General features: G+C 40.0%; 1 protein-coding gene across 1 annotated transcript in view; it reads left to right on the forward strand.

Annotated features, from left to right (window-relative positions):
- The window catches only part of col27a1a (collagen, type XXVII, alpha 1a), an 85578-nt gene extending 65880 nt beyond the window's left edge, over positions 1-19698 (forward strand). Inside the window, exons 29-61 of the mRNA XM_050053378.1 lie at positions 2592-2645; positions 2930-2974; positions 3607-3651; positions 4571-4624; positions 6935-6988; positions 7376-7429; positions 7591-7644; positions 7727-7780; positions 7911-8018; positions 8431-8484; positions 8609-8716; positions 8843-8896; positions 9026-9079; positions 9520-9576; positions 9685-9738; positions 9824-9877; positions 10000-10053; positions 10565-10618; positions 10857-10964; positions 12049-12156; positions 12332-12439; positions 12546-12599; positions 14452-14514; positions 14601-14654; positions 14741-14776; positions 14912-14929; positions 15044-15079; positions 15185-15211; positions 16258-16308; positions 16403-16571; positions 16658-16767; positions 16898-17116; positions 17246-19698. Of these exons, the coding sequence (XP_049909335.1) occupies positions 2592-2645; positions 2930-2974; positions 3607-3651; positions 4571-4624; positions 6935-6988; positions 7376-7429; positions 7591-7644; positions 7727-7780; positions 7911-8018; positions 8431-8484; positions 8609-8716; positions 8843-8896; positions 9026-9079; positions 9520-9576; positions 9685-9738; positions 9824-9877; positions 10000-10053; positions 10565-10618; positions 10857-10964; positions 12049-12156; positions 12332-12439; positions 12546-12599; positions 14452-14514; positions 14601-14654; positions 14741-14776; positions 14912-14929; positions 15044-15079; positions 15185-15211; positions 16258-16308; positions 16403-16571; positions 16658-16767; positions 16898-17116; positions 17246-17392 (2373 nt within the window). The 3' untranslated portion in view covers positions 17393-19698. The remainder of the gene's footprint in view (positions 1-2591; positions 2646-2929; positions 2975-3606; positions 3652-4570; positions 4625-6934; positions 6989-7375; positions 7430-7590; positions 7645-7726; positions 7781-7910; positions 8019-8430; positions 8485-8608; positions 8717-8842; positions 8897-9025; positions 9080-9519; positions 9577-9684; positions 9739-9823; positions 9878-9999; positions 10054-10564; positions 10619-10856; positions 10965-12048; positions 12157-12331; positions 12440-12545; positions 12600-14451; positions 14515-14600; positions 14655-14740; positions 14777-14911; positions 14930-15043; positions 15080-15184; positions 15212-16257; positions 16309-16402; positions 16572-16657; positions 16768-16897; positions 17117-17245) is intronic.
- The last annotated feature ends 539 nt before the right edge of the window (positions 19699-20237 follow it).

Below are 20237 nucleotides of genomic sequence, written 5' to 3' on the forward strand. Positions count from 1 at the left end.
TAATGTTACTAATTATCTGATGTGCATAGACTAATACCAGTACAGTTAAAGTTTTGAGATCTGAAACAACCCTGCTGAAATGCGTCATGTGTCTGTATAATATACATGTGTTAAGTGATTCATTGTTCCTCAGAAAGGCTAGTTGCCCTTTTCTTCTGTTTATGTCGCCTAAAATGTCTGACCTTGACTGTACTGGCTTCTATCTTTACATTTGTCCACTGAAAGGGGTGATGTTTGTGCACTTCCCTAAAATCTTGAGCTAGATTAGGTGCGTCACAAATACAGAAGCAAATCGCTGTCTACTATCTAACATTATTTGACAGGGAAACAGACTGTGACACAGCTTAGGCAAAGTAATCTGAAATCTCCAGCACAGAGCGGACCTATTACACGTAACATAAAAACATCAGCCAGACAGAGTGTATCTTTCTACAAATGTTGTTTACACATCGAGTACATAATTGCATAATAACAATCTGACAATGTGAACACACCGTGACATTGCAGCAGATATTATTGTATCTTTCACAATCACTAACGTTGTGTCAGCCACTGCAAGCTTTACATGCAAGCTAACATACTATATAAACAAACAGGAGATGCTTACTACACTTGCCATTCACACACATCTGCTTGTCGCCAAATTTAAAGCACAAAAGACTCCTCATCTGAGTCTGGGTCTGACTGAGGCTTCAACATATGTGGCTGCATCTCTCAGATGTTTCCAGCCATCTTGATCTGCACTGCTTTTTTCACCAGTCAACTTAGCACAAGTCTCCTATAGTCAGACCTGTCTCCATGTTAAACAAAATATTAATCACAGCAGAGTATTTTTACATTTTTAAAAATATGTCTGGGGGAACGTTAAAAAGGCAAACAAACAGCTTTGATTCGAAGGAGTAGATTGATTGTAAGGAAAAAACATTTACTGGGAACGAGCCTACTCAAATTTAAAAACACAACACAGATGCCTCCAATTATATTAGATTATTTTGCGAGGAGGTGCCAGTGGAGGGCAGTGATTGTATCCTGGTTGCCGTGGCCCCTCTTGGCCACCCCTTGGTGGCGCCACTCAATAAAAAAAAAAACATATTCCTAAATGACTTTATACAATCTTTACATAGACTTAAACATCATATTATGTCTTTTAAATGTTAGTTACTTGCCTTGAGGCACAAAGCTTGAATGTTAACAACAATGCAACATCTGGCCTCATTCTCAGAAACATTAGCACTGGAAGTTGGAAATATTGTTGAGTCAGAGAGCAGAGATAAAAGTGCATGTTGGCATCAGACCAGTGAGGAAGCTGGAGCCACTATCATCTCTGTTTTTCTATGTTCATGTTTTATTTTCTTGTATGAAAGCCTTGTGGATTCAAATTTGTGGATGTCAGCCATGAGGAGTCACCAGTGTGACGAATCGTGCTTTGTATCTAATAACTCCTCACGACGCCTGACCTACAAATCCCCATTTAATGTTTTCCAAACTGAAGAGCATATTAATCTCATCATCCCTTCCTCTCGGCGCTTAATGTTGAGCTAGTTGAAATAGATGTTTTTGATTGTTTTGAAACCGTGCTCCTGGTGCTCCTTTTTCCGCCTTTTGTTTGAAACTTGTGTTACAAATCAATGCAGGTAATTAACTTTGAATCATAATATTTGAGTGAATGTGCCTTTCCGTGGCCTGGTCGGGTGAAATATTTTCCCTAAACATCCATCAGTTAATCCAGCTATGTAAACTCAAGCAGTGGGTAGCAGGTACCCCAGACAGGAATGTTAATGAGCACTGCTTATCCAGCTCTATGTATAATAGGCTTACAGCACTTCAGCTAGTGCCGTTCTCCACGGGCCAAACTCCCACTGTGCCCAGTCATCGACTACTCACACAGCAAGGCAGCCTGTGTGGCTCTCTCTTGGGATATAATAATAACATGATAATCCTGAGAAAATCACTTGTTATTTAGAGTTACTTTTAGCTAACCCTTACCCTTAGAGTATCACATTATTAAAGGATCTTCACAGCGTCAGTGAGCCAGCATCACTGTATAGATGAGAAAGTTGTGCAGGTGCAGAGCAGATGGAACGTATTGGTCCACTGCCTGGCTCCCATTTATTAACACTGCTCACTGGACTAGCAGGCCTCTAAGCACTTTAGATTGATTATGTTTGACAGTTGCAACCATGTAATATAAACAGTCAGACTGTTTTGACAGTGTGTGTGTGTGTGTGTGTGTGTGTGTGTGTGTGTTACAGTGTGAACGGTATGTATCTATGCGTGCCCAGACTTTGCGCCCTGATCATTAAAATAATGCAAGTCATAGACCAGTAACTTGCACTGCCATGTGTAACACCCTACAGAGAGACCTGTAGCTATTTCTACACTGTCCCTCTCTCCACACATCCACCTCTACACACATACTTCCTTATTTATCCTAATAAGTGTAGTTTACAGGCCCTCACTCTGCCTCTGACATGGGGGTATTAAGGGCATCACACACACTATACAAAGATGTTTATTTACAGTACTTTGCGGCTGTCTGGCTGTGTTACAGTGACCTCTGTTGGTGAAGTGACAGCTGTCTTGTGTTACAGGGAGCGATTGGGCCTGACGGACCAACAGGAGAGATGGGGTTAGAGGGCAAGCCGGTAAGAAATCTGACATGGTTGTGTGCATTTATTGGAATTTCGTTGTTGATATACAAAACAAGACATCTTCACACTGTCAAACTGTGCAGACACAAGAGTAATGACCATAAATTAGCATTTAATCGTGCTCTAATGCTTCCTCCTGCATGCATAATGGATTCTTAAGACGGAAAATGTATTTGTTCACCAAAAATAGTAAGCTGCACATCTTCTCCAACCAGGACATACAGTAAACTGACATTTCTCAGTGCGCGGCTATCTCTCATCCTTCCCTCTCTCCACAGGGTGCTGATGGTCCTCCAGGCAAAATAGGTTTCCCTGGACCACAGGTGGGGTACTTCTCTTCTTTTCCATTCCTTAATCTCATATATTTTTGGTACTTATGTTCCCCTGGAGAGGTGAAGCATCAGAGTGATTTACAAGACCTACATGGTACCAGCAGCGTGGAGGCCCACAGTCAGATACAACATATGACTTTGGAGGAGAGATCTGTCCTTGGAAGGTTTCTACAGGCTGTGGGTCAGATTTACATCCGTGACTGCACTGAATGCACTGCCCTGTGGTGCGATTAGAGAATATTTACTCAGCCTGCTATTAAACCCCACTTTTGGATTTTATTTGAGCATAAATTGCCGAAAATTTGAATGCAGCATCAGCACATTAACTCATGGGCAAATAGAAAGAGACAGAGAAACACATGGGATGACAAAAATAAGAGAAAAGATTTTATATAAAAAATTCTGAAAGGTTTTACAGTAGTTTATCAAACAAGTGCACTTGCCATCACTCAGTGAAAATCAAGGTCAAGTTAAGCTTTAGTGACCACACTGCCACAACTCCTCTCTCCCCTCTTTGCTTTGTGCTGTGCCATGGTCAGATATTGTACTAATGTATTATTGTTACATAAATAACATGTCTTTATCCTGTCTGACATATTCTTCCTTTTACTGTGTCCCCACAGGGAAAGATCGGAGAGCCAGGGGACACTGGGCCTAAAGGTTTTCCTGTGAGTTCACTATATACATAGATATAATGTACATATACTACTTAAGAGACTTAAAGGAATAGTTCACCCCCCAAATAACCATTTGTATATCAATTAATTACCCCATGATACACTGAATTTGTGAAGAAAACTTTGATTTTCTTGTATGCCTGCGGTGAATAAAGAATCCAAAAGCGGAGAAAATTCTTGATGAATTGAAGTCATAGGGGTCCACATTTAACAACAGCAAAACTATATCGAAATATCCATTAACCAAGTCTCACACAACTTGTGCAGTGTAATCCAAGTCTCATTTATCCAGTCGTATGTCCAATACTCCCCAAACAGACAGATCGTGACGGCGAACTGAACTGAAAGTGAAACTTAAGAATGCTCTCTTCAAAGCCAGACTCCATTAACAAAAACAGTCATTTTGCCTCACTGAACACCGGAGCAGCAGGATTATACTACACGAGTGGTGTGAGAGTTTGTAAAAAAAAAAATGTTTAAAAAAAGTTTTGATATAGTGTTACTGTTGTGTAACACTGACCCCCATAACTTAAATTCATCAAGAATTTTCTCAATTTTTTGGATTTTTCTTTCACCATGGAGGCATGCAAAAAGCTAAGTTTTCTTCATAAATATAATGTAACCCAGGGTGAGTAATTTAGATACAAATGGTCAGTTGAGGGGTGAAGTATTCCTTTAATGCACACATGGATCCCAGAACAACAAGCTTTAAAGTCTGTATACAGTTTAATGTCTGTGAATGCTGTATAATAGTTTATATTATTTTGTTATAAATGCATATTCAAATCTAGACCTACACTGTTATGTGAGCTATATTATGTTGCTGACGGATGCATGTAGTGTTTTATGAATGTGAGATATGTGCGGGCATCTACATGTATTCTGAACTCACTGACCCTTCTGTCTCCAGGGTATCCAAGGGCCCTCAGGGCCTCCCGGGGACAAGGGAATGCCAGGCGAGCCGGTATGACCCTCCAACCACCTGTCCATCCTTTGATATATTTCTCTCCTTTTACCTCATCTTCTCTACATCTTTACAACAGACATATCTTAACATGCTCACCCACCTCAGTCTCTTTCCCTGTCTCCTTCTGTTTTCTTTGTTTAGGCCCAGTCTCTTACAGTATTCTCTCTCAAGCTCATCGAACTTTTCCCTTCCTTTCTTCATAATCATACTTACAGTACTAGTTTTATTAGATTCTCTCTGGCAACAAACAGCCCCCTGGTTCTCTCTGCCCAGCCCTGTGCGCTCCAAAATATCGCAGCCAGGGGGAAGTTTTACGAGACATGTTTTAGTAGTTATTAAAAATATATTCCCTTATATTAAATATTTCCTCTAGAGCAGCCAGAGGCTTGTCTCATCCTTCACACATCTGCTGTGTAGTGGCAGGAGAGTGAACTGCAGGCATGCAGGGTGACTGACGGAATAGAGTCGTTATTAAAAAAAGAAACAGCTTTAAGAGAACTGCTAAATTGCTGATCTTGCAGGGAAAATATATGTGATTATTGCCATGACCGATAAAGTATTTACTGCAAAAGACTTGCTGTCCTTCTTGTGGTTTTATATGATGCACACTAAAACAAAAATGATGCATCAGCACTTTTAAAGAGAGGCACCCATTCCTTTTTTTCTCTGATACAAATGAATAACAGGCAAATATTTTCCTGTTTTCAATTAACGAAACATGGATCTCTAGCTATTACTATCTCACTGTTACCCACTATTACTATCTTATTAAGCCAACTGAGCAGTTTGAGTGAGCAGCTGAGTGTTTATACCTACAACAGAAACAGAGGTTGGATTTCAGTGTTGGGGGTCTACTTAATTTCATTTAAATTTTCACATATTCTTTGGATTTAGTTCAACTTTGCACTGATAATGACCTGATACCCTTCATCTCAAAGCCATATCAATATTAAAATATGTATTTATTATAAAACTAAAGCCCAGAGGCTTTTAAATAAAAAACATGACCCAATTGCCCAATTTTTCATGGGCGCAACTCACATACTCAGCTCTGCTGCTCATCCCACAAATGCATGTTCCTTACACATGTGGCACCATTTAAAAGGCAAATAAACAGGCTTTCCAACGGTTTAAGATTTATTGCCAAGAAGCATTGTTACACCAAAGAAATAATCTACCAAACACAAATTTCCTTACTTTTTGTGCTTAGTTTATATGATGGTATGTTGGCACCAGGTGGCGACCTCCAAGGCTGAAAATGACATCAATGCAGAAGTGCCAAAAACTGCAGTTCATCAAATGGCCACTTGAGGCTGCCTCCAAATTGGATTAAATCCCTACAGACCCCCATGTTAAATGTTAAGACTTTAAAACAGAAATAAACGTGTTTCCAAGCCGGTACATACAATGGTTTTGGTCTCTATAGCTAATTCTAACATTCATGACAACTGTACGAAGGGTGAATTTTTATATAACTGACACATTTACATTTTATTAAGGCCCAAAGTTACACAAATATAAGGGTGTGGCTGGTTTGAGTGACTGGCTGTCTGTGAGGGATCGCTTCATTCTACGAGTCACATCCACCACTCGCTCTTCTGCATTTTCACTATCTCGTTCAAATTATAGTCACTTCTGACTCAAAAAAAAATGATGGTGACGGCTGAAATGCTGAACTCGAGGCTTCAAAACAGGAGTCCAAAATTCTATAGTTGACAGAGACGGTAGTTATGTCTATTGTTTTAAATAAGTTGATAATAAAGATTTAGTCACAATAGGACGACAAAATGGAGTTTCGCAGCCGACCTTCTATAAATGTGAATCCCCCCTCATATATACATTGTTCAAAATCACCTTTTTTCCTCCTAATCATTTTTCCATTGTCTCATGTATTGTGTTGCACAGCTGCTTTTACAAATACACTTCTGAGCCCTGTTGATAACTATCTTTGAAATATCACGTATTAAAGACCACACAGGTGACTTTAGTTATACCATCACTATTGTTTGGACTGGAGTAAAGTCAACCAGGGAGCAAGCATTATTCATATGCGTTGAAATTAAGAAGTATTCATGGCAAAGTCTAAAAGTTTTTGAAGTCTAATTAGTGACACACTAAGTCATTGTACTCAGAGCCAAACTGTGTGCAGATGGTTTACTGATGTATCTGCTGTTGGCTCATCCGCAATCAACATTAGCCAGAGATTTCCTATTTTTTGTCTTTAATAAAGAAGATTTGATGTTGATAAGCATGAAATAACCCCAGTTGGTTTTTAGTCATTCAAGTTTTTGTGTTGCCATCTCATAGGGACCACCTGGGCCTCCAGGGACTTTGGGACTGTTGGGAGAAATTGGTCAAAAGGTGAGAAATCTTGCAAAAACACGCCTGCACACACATTTAGACGCATGCATGCATGCATATTCCATGTGGATAAGGTTACTGGCGTTAATCCGCACACATTCACACAAAGGACATTGTGAAGGCTAAATGATTAAATATGTGACATCTGTTGTTCACCCTACCCCAGCAAATCAGTAACGCTCTCTGATTGAAGGAAATCTGTCCAATTACACTAATTAACCCACATTACAAAGATGTCTACTTTCTCTTTCTCTCCCATTACAATCCGTAATGGAACTCACCCTTGACATATCGTACATATCTAATGCCAAAGACTCATAAGTCCTTAATTTTCATCCAAAATCATTCTACTTTTTTCTATCTTCCATCCTCTATGTATTTATAAAGGGTCCTCCGGGCAAGGTGGGGGAACCAGGACTGCCAGGCGAGCCAGGGGAGAAGGTGAGACAATATATTGTTGCAGTTTTTACATTGCAGGATATAAATATACCTTAGAATGTAAACTATTGCATGCCTAATCTGATCAAAGACAGGTTTAAAACTACATTGATTAATATCAGATAAATAAATGATGCTCATGTTTTTGCGTCCATGTGTGTCAGGGAGCCATCGGACCTGCTGGGAACATCGGAGAGCAGGGACTAATGGGACAGAGGGTACGTTGAACTATCCAATACTCTGCATTTCTAACAGATGGAGCCATTCATTTCATTAACTTTTATATGTGTATGATAACAGGGAGAGCCAGGCCTAGAGGGAGAAGCTGGTCCAGCTGGTCCGGATGGAACCAAGGTGACGTGTTACCCTAAATATACCTCATGTTGTGTTATTAGGATATTATGAAGACAACAACTCCAAATGCTGCCATGTTCTGCACTAGTAATTTTAACTTTAATAGATGTTTTTATGTGCGTCCGCTCAGGGTGAAAAAGGCGACATGGGTCAAGAGGGCGACAACGGAGAAAAAGGTGAAATTGGGCTAAAGGGAAAGGAAGGCCCACCTGGAAGTCCTGGACTCACTGGCGTTAGAGTAAGTGGTCTGTCCAATTTCAACACACGTTTTTTGCTTTAACTTGTCATAATGAAGTAAATGTTGATTGCACAATGTAATGGCTATAGAATAATGACATCATCAGCATTTAGACTGGTTCTCTATTAGCCTTGCTTTCAATTTGCAATTATATCTGCCACTGCGTATGATCTCCCGGGAAATGAAGGCTCAATTTTGCCCAACCAAAACAGGAAGAGCTTTTGTTTTCCAAAGTAGCTATCATATCAGTTTAAGTTCTTTGCAGTTTCTATCAACAATGGAAATGGCGTATTGTGGAACAACCGAAGTAACTATGGAAAACAAAATGCAGTGTGTCCTGTGTTGGGCGGGATGTTGTAAAGTTGTCGTTTTCCACTTTAAGCTGTTTCCTAATTTTGCTTTCTCTCTGAAGGGCCCAGAAGGGAAACCTGGCAAAATCGGGGAAAGAGGCAAACAAGGGTCAAAGGTATTAAAGTCAAATACTCTCTGATGGCAGTTTAATCCCTCAGAAACCAAACGTATACACACGCAGTGACATAGAAATGCTGTGTGTTTAGCTGTTCTGTAACTTATTCTTTGTGAATGTTTAGGGTGCAAAAGGTCAACAAGGTCACCTTGGGGAGACTGGGACAGTGGGGAAGACTGGACCACCAGGTTTTGTTGGGCCGAAGGGGTCCAGAGGAACCATCGGACACGTGGTAAAGTGGAACAGTAATTATATACATGTTTATCATTCATTTTTGTAAACAGTTTTCATAATATGTTTGAATGCCATCTAAATTTCTACATAATGTGACTGAGGACACAACATTTGTTGTCTTTAGGGAGCTCCTGGTCGAATGGGTCAACAGGGGGAACCTGGTATTGCAGGTTATGAGGTAAGATGACCGTATTAAAAGTAGGTGTCTGCATGTGGATGGACATTAAACATTAAAGACGCCTCTTATGGTTATTAGTATTTAGTGCATCATTTCACATAACATAATGTATTGTGTCTGTCTTTGCAGGGCCATCAGGGATCACAGGGCCCCATGGGGCCTCCAGGACCAAAAGGTGAAAAGGTACACCTCGTTCACTTATGCGTAACACTGATCTCATACACATCCTCTTTATCTTATGCTATATCCTACATCTGAGCTCATTCTGTTCCAAGTATATGCAAGCACCAGCTTGGATTGATCACAAACAAGCATCTCGCATACATCTCTCTCTGTAAGCAGCTTGTACTGATCACCCTTGATTTGAAGCCTTAGTGCCTTCATCAAAGACAGTGCATTGTTATAATATCGCAGCTTTTATTTGGCAAAGAGATGTCACTTTACACACATCGGGAGGCTGTCGGATTTTTCCTGTAATGATATAAACGCATCTAAAAGAAGGTGTGCATAAGCAACATTTCAGGAGATGTTTCAAAAGCTAGATACAGTGTACTGAAATGTCAGGGATGCTTGTCCTCCATATGAAATGTCTAAATGTTCATTGTTCTGACTTCTATCCACAGGGCGAACAGGGGGATGATGGGAAAGTAGAGGGTCCTCCTGGTCCTCCAGGTGACATAGTAAGTCACACCTGACTTACTTTTCTCCCTCCTGCTACTGTTTGTCTGCTATAAGATGGCAGAAATCAAGTCATTTGCAGTTTGCTCATATATTTCTTGTTTTATCAGGGTACTCCAGGTGACAGAGGAGAAAGAGGGGAATCAGGAGATCCGGGATATGTAGTAAGTACCGTCACTGCAGGTGGTTTTAAAATGATTTATTTGGGTATACAAGTTCATGAGATTATATTATGTTACTCTTTCTCAGGGTCTAGTTGGTGTGGATGGCGAGAGGGGCAGGTCTGGAGCTCCTGGACAACCTGTGAGTGTCAAAACTTGTGATTTCCATACACAGTTCTGTCATTAAGTCTAGATAAACAACCAGCAAGCATGCTGACACAGGTTGTCTTTATGTGCTTTCATTAACATAACTGGCAATTTCAGGGTCAGCCTGGACCTCGTGGGCAACAAGGACCCAAAGGTGCCAAAGGAGATCAAGTAAGGATGTCAAAATAAAAACATTTTGTGTCTTTGCTGTGTGAGGCAGAAGGTGATTGTTCCTCTGCGTGCATGTTTGAACAGTTAAAAATTATATGCATCCCTATGTATTGTCTGTATTGCATTAGCTTTGGTTAATGGGAGTTTTAGGTATGTTTGAACTGTTAATTTATGGAGTAATGGACTAAAAAAGCATTATGTAACCAATTTTACTGACATTCATTACCAGCAACAACATCAGCATGTCTTTGGCAAAGTGAGAAAGTTAGCTAACGTAGCAGAATTCCAACAGAAACATCTAATAAGGAGGTCATTAATCAGCCTGAAAATACTGTAATAATACAGTAGTAATATGCTGTCATTTGCTTCTTTTGGCTTGAGAAAGAAATGCCATGCTGGGTACTAACACCTGGTTAAATGTGACTGTAGGTCATTGGCAGTGACAAACATTACATGGGACATTATAACCAATAATCCTTTTTCACCTTTAAAACATTGTCCCTCTCTTTAGGGTCAGAAAGGCAAAAAGGGTCAGCTGGGACAGAAAGGAACCAGAGGACAAGAGGTAAGTCAACCTTCTTCAAACCTGCTTCCATGACTTATGTAATATATCCTTACAAAAGACAAATGTTTTGCTCAGCCTTTAAAAAATTTGAATTCATGGCTAGAATACTTGGGAACGAGGCATAAACAAATGTTATGAATAGAGTTACCTGGCAACAGGTTAATTCAGTCAAGTAAAGATGGATGACCACACTGTCATGCTCGGTCAAGGTTTCTGATAAGTCCTTCCTTCTCCTCAGGGTGGAGGTGGTCCTCCGGGTCCCAGAGGTGTGGTGGGCCGCGAGGGACTGGAGGGTGTGCCCGGGGCGGATGGAATTTCAGGAAAGGATGGCAGTAAAGGCATGCCGGTGAGACAAACAAAGAAATCTCTGCAAATGTGTTGGACAGAACACACAACAACGTGATGAATTTGCTTTTAGAGAATTAACCTGTAATAGGGCTGGAAAAAAATACAACATTTGTCCTTAGAATGGTATTAGAGGAAAGACATTAAAGGGAAAGTTCACCCTAAAATCAAAAATACATATTTTTTGTCTATTTTTCTCTATTTATCAATCTAGATTGTTTTAGTGTGAGTTGCAGTGTTGGAGATATCAGCCATAGAGATGTCTGCCTTCTCTCATATAGTATAATGGAACTAGATGGCACTCAGCTCGTGGTGCTCAAAGCACCAAAAAAATACGTTCGAAAAACTCAACCATAACGTCTTATTCCAGAAATCATGACCTGGTTACTCAAGATAATCCACAGACCTTGTTGTGAGCAGTTTCATTTAGGAACTAGTTTCTTTCTGCCAAACTACACCCGCCAACTGTATCACCACGCAGAAGGAAGAGTGCATCTACTTATGGACGAGAGGCTCGTGTTCATGACACTGCCAGATGGAAACATTAATAGCATTCTCCTCGGCTGAGCTGTAACATTAGCTAGCTTAGTGGTGTCAGATGAGCTCACAGTAGCGCTGTGATATGGTTGTGTAGTTCGGTAGAAATGAAATAGTTCCCACATTTACAATTTTTTTTTTTTTTTGCACTTTGAGCACCACAAGCGAGTGCCATCTAGTTCCATTATATGAGAGAGAAAGCAGAAATCTCTGCAGTCAATATCTCCAGCACTCAGCAACTCACACCAAAACAATCTAGACTGATAAATAACACAACAGGTAAAATTAAAAAAAATAGGTATTTTTTATTTTGGGATGAACTGTCCCTTTAAACTCTAAATGGTTTATCCTCTTGGGCCCATGAATGTTATCAGGCTCTGTGTTAAATAATAGATGTCTTGTGTTAAAAGTTAAACAAAGCTTAAAGAGTGACCAAAATGGAAAGCTCTTATCCATCCATAGGTCCTGCCTAAAAAATCAAATAAAATAATGAATTGTTAATTTTTGCGATGAATTTTACTCATTTTACTTTCTTAATATGAATCTAGGGAGAACATGGTGATGATGGGGAGGCTGGTCTCCCTGGCAAAGCTGGCTCACGTGGTAAAACTGGCGTTCCAGGACTCCCAGGAGATCAGGGGACCTTTGGACCAAAGGTAGGAGGGATAAGTAATATGCTGAATAACTGTAATGCCATGTTAGTGAGTGAGTAAGATACAATGTGCTGCTGTGCTAGGGATAATTTGGTACGACTGCTTCGATTATCAGATGAATGCAGAAATAATTATTTAACTGCCCATCAGTTGGTTGATCATTTATTCATCTATCCAGGGTGAGCAGGGTCTTCGAGGCCAAAATGGACCTTCAGGGAAAAGAGGCTTCAAAGGTGGAATGGGAATGCCAGGGCCAAAGGGAGACCAGGGACCTAAAGGACAACCTGTGAGTAACATAATGATGGCAATGACTTACAGACACCATAAATTATATGATTTTATGACATTTTATAGATTCTGTGTTTCTAATTGTTGATGTAATTCTTGTTCAGGGTGATGCAGGGGAACCAGGTTTTCCGGGAATTCTGGGAGTTTTTGGACCAAGGGTACGTTCAGCACCAAGCAGACACAGACATTTTAAACTCAACTCCACAACATGGCCATTTAAAACCAACCTGTGTTTTGATCCTAAACCTTCACCTTTAAAAAGTGGAACACAGCCAACAGGGGCTGACAGAGCCTTTGTTGCCTCTTGGTAAACAGATCAGTCACTGAGGGACTACTAAGCATTAAATGAACCACTGAAGTATTGTTATATCTTTAGAAATGGCTTTGTTAGAAGGAGCCCTTTTTGGACAGTAATTAAACCTGGGCGTCTTTCCAGGAAGTAGATTACTGTCTAAGTAGTTAACCTTTGCAAAAATAGCTTGTTTTGGAATTCAGTTATAGTTTTGACAGTGCACCACCTGGGCCAGATGCATAAAACTGTGTAGATTTACAACTAAAACTGTCTGTATGCACAAAGACAGAAATTCACCACCTAGTTCCATTATACTGGAGAGAAGGCAGGCATCTCTACTGCAGATATCTCCAACACTTGGCAATTTACACCAAAACTATCTAAATTGATAAATAGCACTACAGGTAAGAGGACAAAATATATTTTTGATTTGGGAGTGAACTCTCCCTTTAAAACCCCATTTCCATATGGTTACCCGTGCCCGCTCCACCACTTAATAGGCTGGTGTCACATCGTCGTGGTGCCACAGTAGTTGTCATCACGTGAGTATTTGTAGCATCCACTTATCAAATCAAATGTTTTTGCAACCCTCATCGGGGTAAAATGTCAGTCATCACCATTACTACACATCAAACAAAGAAGATGATCTATGATTCATTCATATTGCTTATGCTGAAACAGACAGTACATAGTAGCTACTTCACATTGTAGGATAAAGTTAAAAGGTCATTAACAGGATGATGATGGCTCAAATATGGATAAAAATAATGATAAAAGTAAATTTTAAAATAATGACACAACCAAGGAAATGAACGTTAAAAAAAATGCTGCCCGTCTCTCAATTCATATTCAATTTCTCCCTCATCACATGATCCGCAGTTATCTCAGCTAAAACCGTGTGCGTGCCTGGTCTGAAGTATGCGTTAAGTGCGCACATTCTCACCATACATTTATTCTTCATAAATACCAACCAAGTACCAGTACACATCGTCGATACATCCAGCCCCTGGTGTTGGCTCAGAGGAGCTCGTCACAGTGACAATAATTTATCTTTTGCCTGTCTGTTCTGTTACTGCATAATGGTATACATCCCATTTTACACTTACTTAAAATAAATTAACATTAGCTAATCTGTAACTATACATATTCAGTAAGGAAACACTGACAGTTACTCTATGTGACAGCATCAGCATGTTGCCAGACTGCTCTGTCTCATCACCAGATCCAATTGACAAACAGCAAACTTTAAAGAAAGCCAACAAAATGTCCTCTTTTCTTCCTGCTAATGACCAGTTTGTGTTGCTCCTTTCTAAAACAATCCGACAATCACCACTGTCAAAACCTTGTGTGCTTCTATGTAATTTTGTATGATTTTAAACAACTGCTAGTGTGAAGCAAAGTTTCCATCGTGTGACAGGAACACAATCCAACTGTGTCTAGTTGAGTGGCAGTAAAAAAACAAAGCTATCCTATTGTATTGAATTCACTTCAGAGAACCCAAAGCCAAAATGTGTTAGGACAGCTGGAAACATTGTCTTCAACATGGAAACAGTTAGTGGATGTCAGATTTTCCATGATGAGACGTAGATATAGTTAGAGATAGGAGTCGGTGTGTAAGACGACATTTTGCAAAGCTGACATCAAGTACTACAGTTTTAAACAGGTGTACAGTGTGTGTGTGATGAGACTGTATAAATATTTATCCTTGCTCTTTTCAGGGGCCTCCAGGAGACTTCGGGCCAAAGGGCATACGGGGACCAAAGGGGCCTCAGGGTGCAATGGTAAGTAGAGCAATGGTCTAGATTACACTGTTGAAATGCGCTGAACCCCATGTTTTATTTCATGCATTGTTTTCTTTCTCCATCAGGGCAGAGGAGGAGTTGTAGGTGCTATGGGAATTATTGGCCCCAATGGAAGCGCAGTATGTATTATACAGATTTAGATAAGCTTTAACATTCCTCTCTGCTGTTATTCTTCAGCCAACTTACTGTGTACGTCTCTTTACAGGGTCCTAGAGGAGAGAAGGGCAATCGTGGAGAAACTGTAAGTCTTCTAGATTTCTTCCCACATGTATTCTTTTCTGTTATTTTACACTTTTTTACGTTGTCTACTGTGTTAAAAGCTGATTTAACGACAGTATTTTAAGGCTAAAAATGTGTCTTTTTTCTCTCTGAACAGGGATTGCAGGGCCCGAGGGTATGTTTGCACAGTGTGACATTTCCTATTGTTACAGATCATTTGTGTTTTCTGTGGATGTTTGATGGACAACAGGAAACCTCATGCATCATGTGTGTTTTTCTACTTTATTAGGGGTCTCCTGGACCTCGTGGACCCCCTGGACCTCCAGTAAGTTATCCACCTTTATAGGTTTGACTAAATGTCAATCAAAGATAATGTCATATATTTAAGTTGCATCATTCATTGTCTAAATAACTTTTTTTCCCCCTTCAGGGTCGCCCAGGCATCCCTCTTTCATTTGTAAGTCACCTTATCTTTGCTTCTTTTATTATATCCAATAAGGTTTAAAGGAATACTTCACACCCAAATGAACATTTGTATATATTGATTACTCACACTGTGTAACATTGAATTTGTGAAGAAAACTTTGTTTTTCTTGCATGACTCCGCAGTGAATGGAGAATCCAAAAACAATTGAGAACATTTTTGATGAGTTGATGTCATAGGGTCCACGTTTAACAACAGCAAAACTATATCAAAACATCAGTTTTCAAATTGTCACACTACTCGTGCAGTATAATCCAAGTCTCATTTATCCAGTTGTATGTTCAGTGCTTCCCAAACAGACAGCCCTTTCCAACAGGAAACTGAACTAAAAGTGAAACTTATCGATGCTCTCTTCAAAGCCAGACTCCATTGACAAAAACAGTCATTTTACCTTGCTGATCACAGGAGCAGCTGGCCCACTGCTGCCTCGATCAGCTAGTTTGTTTGTGTTATTGTGTGACTTTGGTGTTTTAATGGGTTAGTTAGGATTCACCAAAGTCAAACATTAACACAAACTGTTCAAATAATGAGTGAACCAGCAGCTCCCGTGTTCAGCGAGGTAAAATTACTGTTTGTTTCAATGTAGTCTGGCTTTTAAGAAAGCATACATTAAGTTTTACTTTCAGCTCTGTTCCCCATCGGAAAGGTCTGTCTGTTTGGGAAGTACTGAGCACACGACTGGGTATATGAGACTTGGATAATACTGCATGAGTTGTGTAAGAGCTTGTAAATGATGTTTCAATCCAGTTTTGCTGTTGTTTAATGTGGACTCCTATGACTTCAATTCATTAAGAATTTTCTCAGTTTTTGGATTCTTCGTTCACTGTGGAGGCATGTGAGAAGGGTTAGGGTTATCTTCACGAATTCAACATAACAGCGGATGAGTTATTGATAAACAAATGGTTATTTCGGGGATGAATTATTCCTTTAAAGCAGTTAGAATATGCTGTAATGTGTTGCCCAGAAAGATAGACTGGCACTGGTGAAATAAGATATAAGATTCTGTTATCTCGCTGCAGAAGGAAGATGGTGTTTTGTTTATGGATTCACACACCCCACTCAGGACTGAGGTTAGTGGAGTGTGACGTTGACATTTCCCTGTTTTGTTACATCTTTAAATGTGTTGCAAGCTGTACAGACTCATCGTTTTTTTTTGTCCTCCAGAATAAGCCAGTGATGGACCTGCCGATGCTGGACCAGGGCGCAGAGATCTTTAAGACCCTCCACTACCTCAGTAACCTGATCCAGAGCCTGAAGAACCCACTGGGCACTCGGGACAACCCCGCCCGCATCTGCAGGGACCTGCACAGCTGTGAACAGAAGTTAAACGATGGTGAGGACGTGTGTGTGTTTGAGACAAAGACTGAGAGCGTTTGCATGTTTAGATACTAATTACCCCAAATGTGTTTGTATTTTCAGGCACTTATTGGATGGACCCGAACCTGGGCTGCTCGTCAGATACAATAGAAGTCTCCTGCAACTTTACTGGAGGTGGACAGACTTGCCTAAAACCGATAACGGTGGCCAAGGTATTTAAGACACAAAAACAACCCCAATGACATCAGCAAAGTCTACAAGATTACACAATTTAGAGAATGACTATGCACATGAGTACATACCAGACTTGTTAACCAGCGCCTCTTCTCTCTGTTTGAGCAGCCAGTAATCAGCGTTGGTCGTGTCCAGATGAACTTCCTGCACCTGCTGAGCTCAGAAGCAGAACAACACATCATCATCCACTGCCTGAACATCTCTGTTTGGAGGTCAGCTGAGAATCAGCCGGCTGCCCGGTCCTCTGTGAGATTCAAAGCTTGGAGTGGGGAGGTGTTCGAAGTGGGAGGAGAGCTTGAACCAGAGGTCCTAGAAGATTCCTGCTGGGTAGGACCGACATGATGTCATCTGGCGTTGTGCGCTTTAGTTGACATCATTTTTGACATTCAGACTTATTGCCCTAATTGTAACATCCATGTTTTGGACTAAAACATAACGTGTGTATTTGGATTACAGATAAAAGATGGCCGCTGGCACCAAACCCATTTTGTGTTCCACTCCCTGGATCCCTCCCTGCTCCCTGTGGTCGACATCTACAACCTTCCTAAGACTTCACCTGGCTCACACTACCACCTAGAAGTAGGTCCTGTATGCTTCCTGTGAGGGCTTCAGTTCTGAGCATGGAGGGATGCATCATCACCCCTAGATGACACCCTCATGCGGGCGTGGAGATCGGCGCAGTCTCCTCCAGGCCATGGCAGAATAATCCAAGCCTCCCTCCAAACAGATCCTGCTTCACTCTTCCAAACTCCCATTGGACTGCAGACACAGAGGGAGGGAGCACGAGGAAGCTGGGGGGGACAAAGAAGAGCTGAGGAGGAGCAGGGGAGTTCTTGCACTAATAGCTTCTCCATGTGGCTCTTCAAGAAGGATTTCCATATGTACGCCTGCTTGGAGAAAAAAAGGCTCTATGCCACACTTTCTCTCGAGAACATTGCTAAGTGAAGGGAGACCAAGGCCAAGTTAATCAGCGGACATTATAGTAACTTATTTTTATAACTGTATACAGTCTGTATACTGTGTGTACTTTTTTTTTGGAAATACCAGGAATTCAATTCTTTTAGAAGAGAAGAATTTAAGTAATTGGGATCAATTAAATGTACATATGCTTATTATTAACTTTTATACATGTATATCTTATGTAAAGAAATAATCTTCAAGTGCAATAGAAAATGAGAAGATAATTTGTTATTTTAAACTTATATGGAAGGATTTTTCAGGGGTGCCATTTTATTTGCCTTTGGTGCTCATCACTTTGTGATTTTGCCCATGTGAATTAATCCAGAGGCAGGCTCATGTGCTTAAACTGAGCATATGCATTTACTAGGAATACAAATGGGAGATTGTGGCTTTCAGTTTACTCCCTAACGTGGGAAAATCAGTGTCATCTCTCAGAAGTAGCGTCGGAAGCCACACACTGATGCACACAAGCCGTCCACGTGGAGAGTAAGTGCATTAAATACTTATTACTATACTTATAACTCATACATTATCGAAGCGGATGCCACTGATGATTAGGGAGAATATCTGCGGTTGTGGAGATTAGCGGTCAGAGTGAAAATACAAGTGTGGAGCTCGAGTTCTCATAGTGTTTTATTAATTTCTTTACAACTGTGGAGTGTGGAGTATCAGTCCCTTGCTTCTTTACTTAGGATAAGAGATAGAAGGGTATCATTATTATTATTTACTCTGCACCACATGGGACCAGGAGTCTCTGGGACCAGGAGTTCCTCTACCCCACTTACAGTAGACACACTACAGGTACAGGCATTCCTTAGAGGAGAACTGAGCCACAGGAGAGAGGAGAGTGGATCCATGCATCAAAACAAAACCCCCATCTTCTATCCCATCCTCTCTCTAGTGCATGGTGCTAAGTAAGATTATCTAAGGTGCTAACCATAGTGCTGTAATTACACCACTTTGCTGAAATATTCTGATGTTTATAGTGCATGCTTGCATAGATGAATTTAAAAAGTCCATATAGTATATTGCCATAGCTTCCATAATGCACTATAATGGTAATATCCCATCCCAAACTACATAGATCCCTTTTTTTTCAATGCTGCAATTTACCAAGATGCTTCTTCTGATTAAAAATATTTTAGAGATAAATATAAAACCTAAAAACTCCTTTTGTATCCAGTATAAATCACAGGGTTTAAAGTATTTCATAAGAATAAAGTTTTCTTTTTCTCTGTACAAAGCCCCCCACAGCTGTATGTAATATTTTTTAGAAACACAACTAGTGGAGATAGTTTTAATAAAATAAAAAGTTTCTTTGTTGTAGCTGGACACAAGTGTGTATAATTGTGCAAACCTTGCTGTATACAGTGGATCCCCTCTTGCTAATTTAATGTTATTTAATGTTGTTAACGTGGTTGCCGACTGAGCAAGTTCTGTTGGTTGAAGCAATACTACTCTTTCTGACAACTTTATATATCAGTTCGCCCAACTGGTCTTGGAGTTTATAGATTTTTTTATGTGTAAATTTGGGGCTCCAGAGAACAAATTTATTGCAATGTTAATTATCTTTTATTTTTTTAATTTTTGTTATTTTTGCTTTATGTTGTTTTTTTTCCTATATGATAATCAACCATGTACTGTACCAGGATTCTGTGCTATACTATAACTTGTGTTTTAAAAGAATTATGCAAATATGTGAAAACTGTTTCTTCTTTTTGTAAATCTGTTGTAGACACTAAAACGAGCTAAGAATACCTCACATTTTTACACGACTTGGAGCAAAGATCTTCTGTTGCCTTAACAATTAAAGCCTGTTTGGAGATATCAGCCAAATACAGTAAGTCATCAAACTCTGAGCAAGACCATTTTGGTGCCAACATCCTTAATCTGTCTACTGTTTCTTCATTGTTCAATGTCCATTTGTTCAATAAATACTTTCAATTTGTGTGTGTGGATTATTCATTTTCAACTGTTCGGATGGGTGAATATCCACAAACATATCAAATACAATACCTGATATTTAAAAAAAAAAAATCACCTACAAACTTTAATTTTATTCATATAGGCCAAAATCACAAACGCAATTTGCCTCAGAGGGCTTTACAACATATGACACCCTCTGTTTTTGGACCCTCACAGTGTAAAGGAAAAACTCGGGGGAATAAAGGAAGAAACCTCAGGAAGAGCAAGTGAGGAGGGGTTCCTCTCCCAGGGCAGACAGATGCAATAATAAAAGAAATATGACTATAACTACTTATTTATTTAACCATTAATAGTATAATATGAGGCCTTTGGGGGCCTTGGAGTTTGGGGTTAGGGTTGCCCACATTGCTCAGTTGGTAATCCTTTTCATACTAGAAAAGGAATTGTTGGGTGTTTCTCAGAAACTCATAATGATGCTCAAATTAAGTACAACTGTGCTCAAACCTGGCTGTAATTAAGAGTTACACCACACGATGTCGCTGTTGTTATCTGGATACATTTC

The sequence above is a fragment of the Epinephelus moara genome, chromosome 9, assembly GCF_006386435.1.
Source record: "Epinephelus moara isolate mb chromosome 9, YSFRI_EMoa_1.0, whole genome shotgun sequence".
NCBI lineage: Eukaryota > Metazoa > Chordata > Actinopteri > Perciformes > Serranidae > Epinephelus > Epinephelus moara.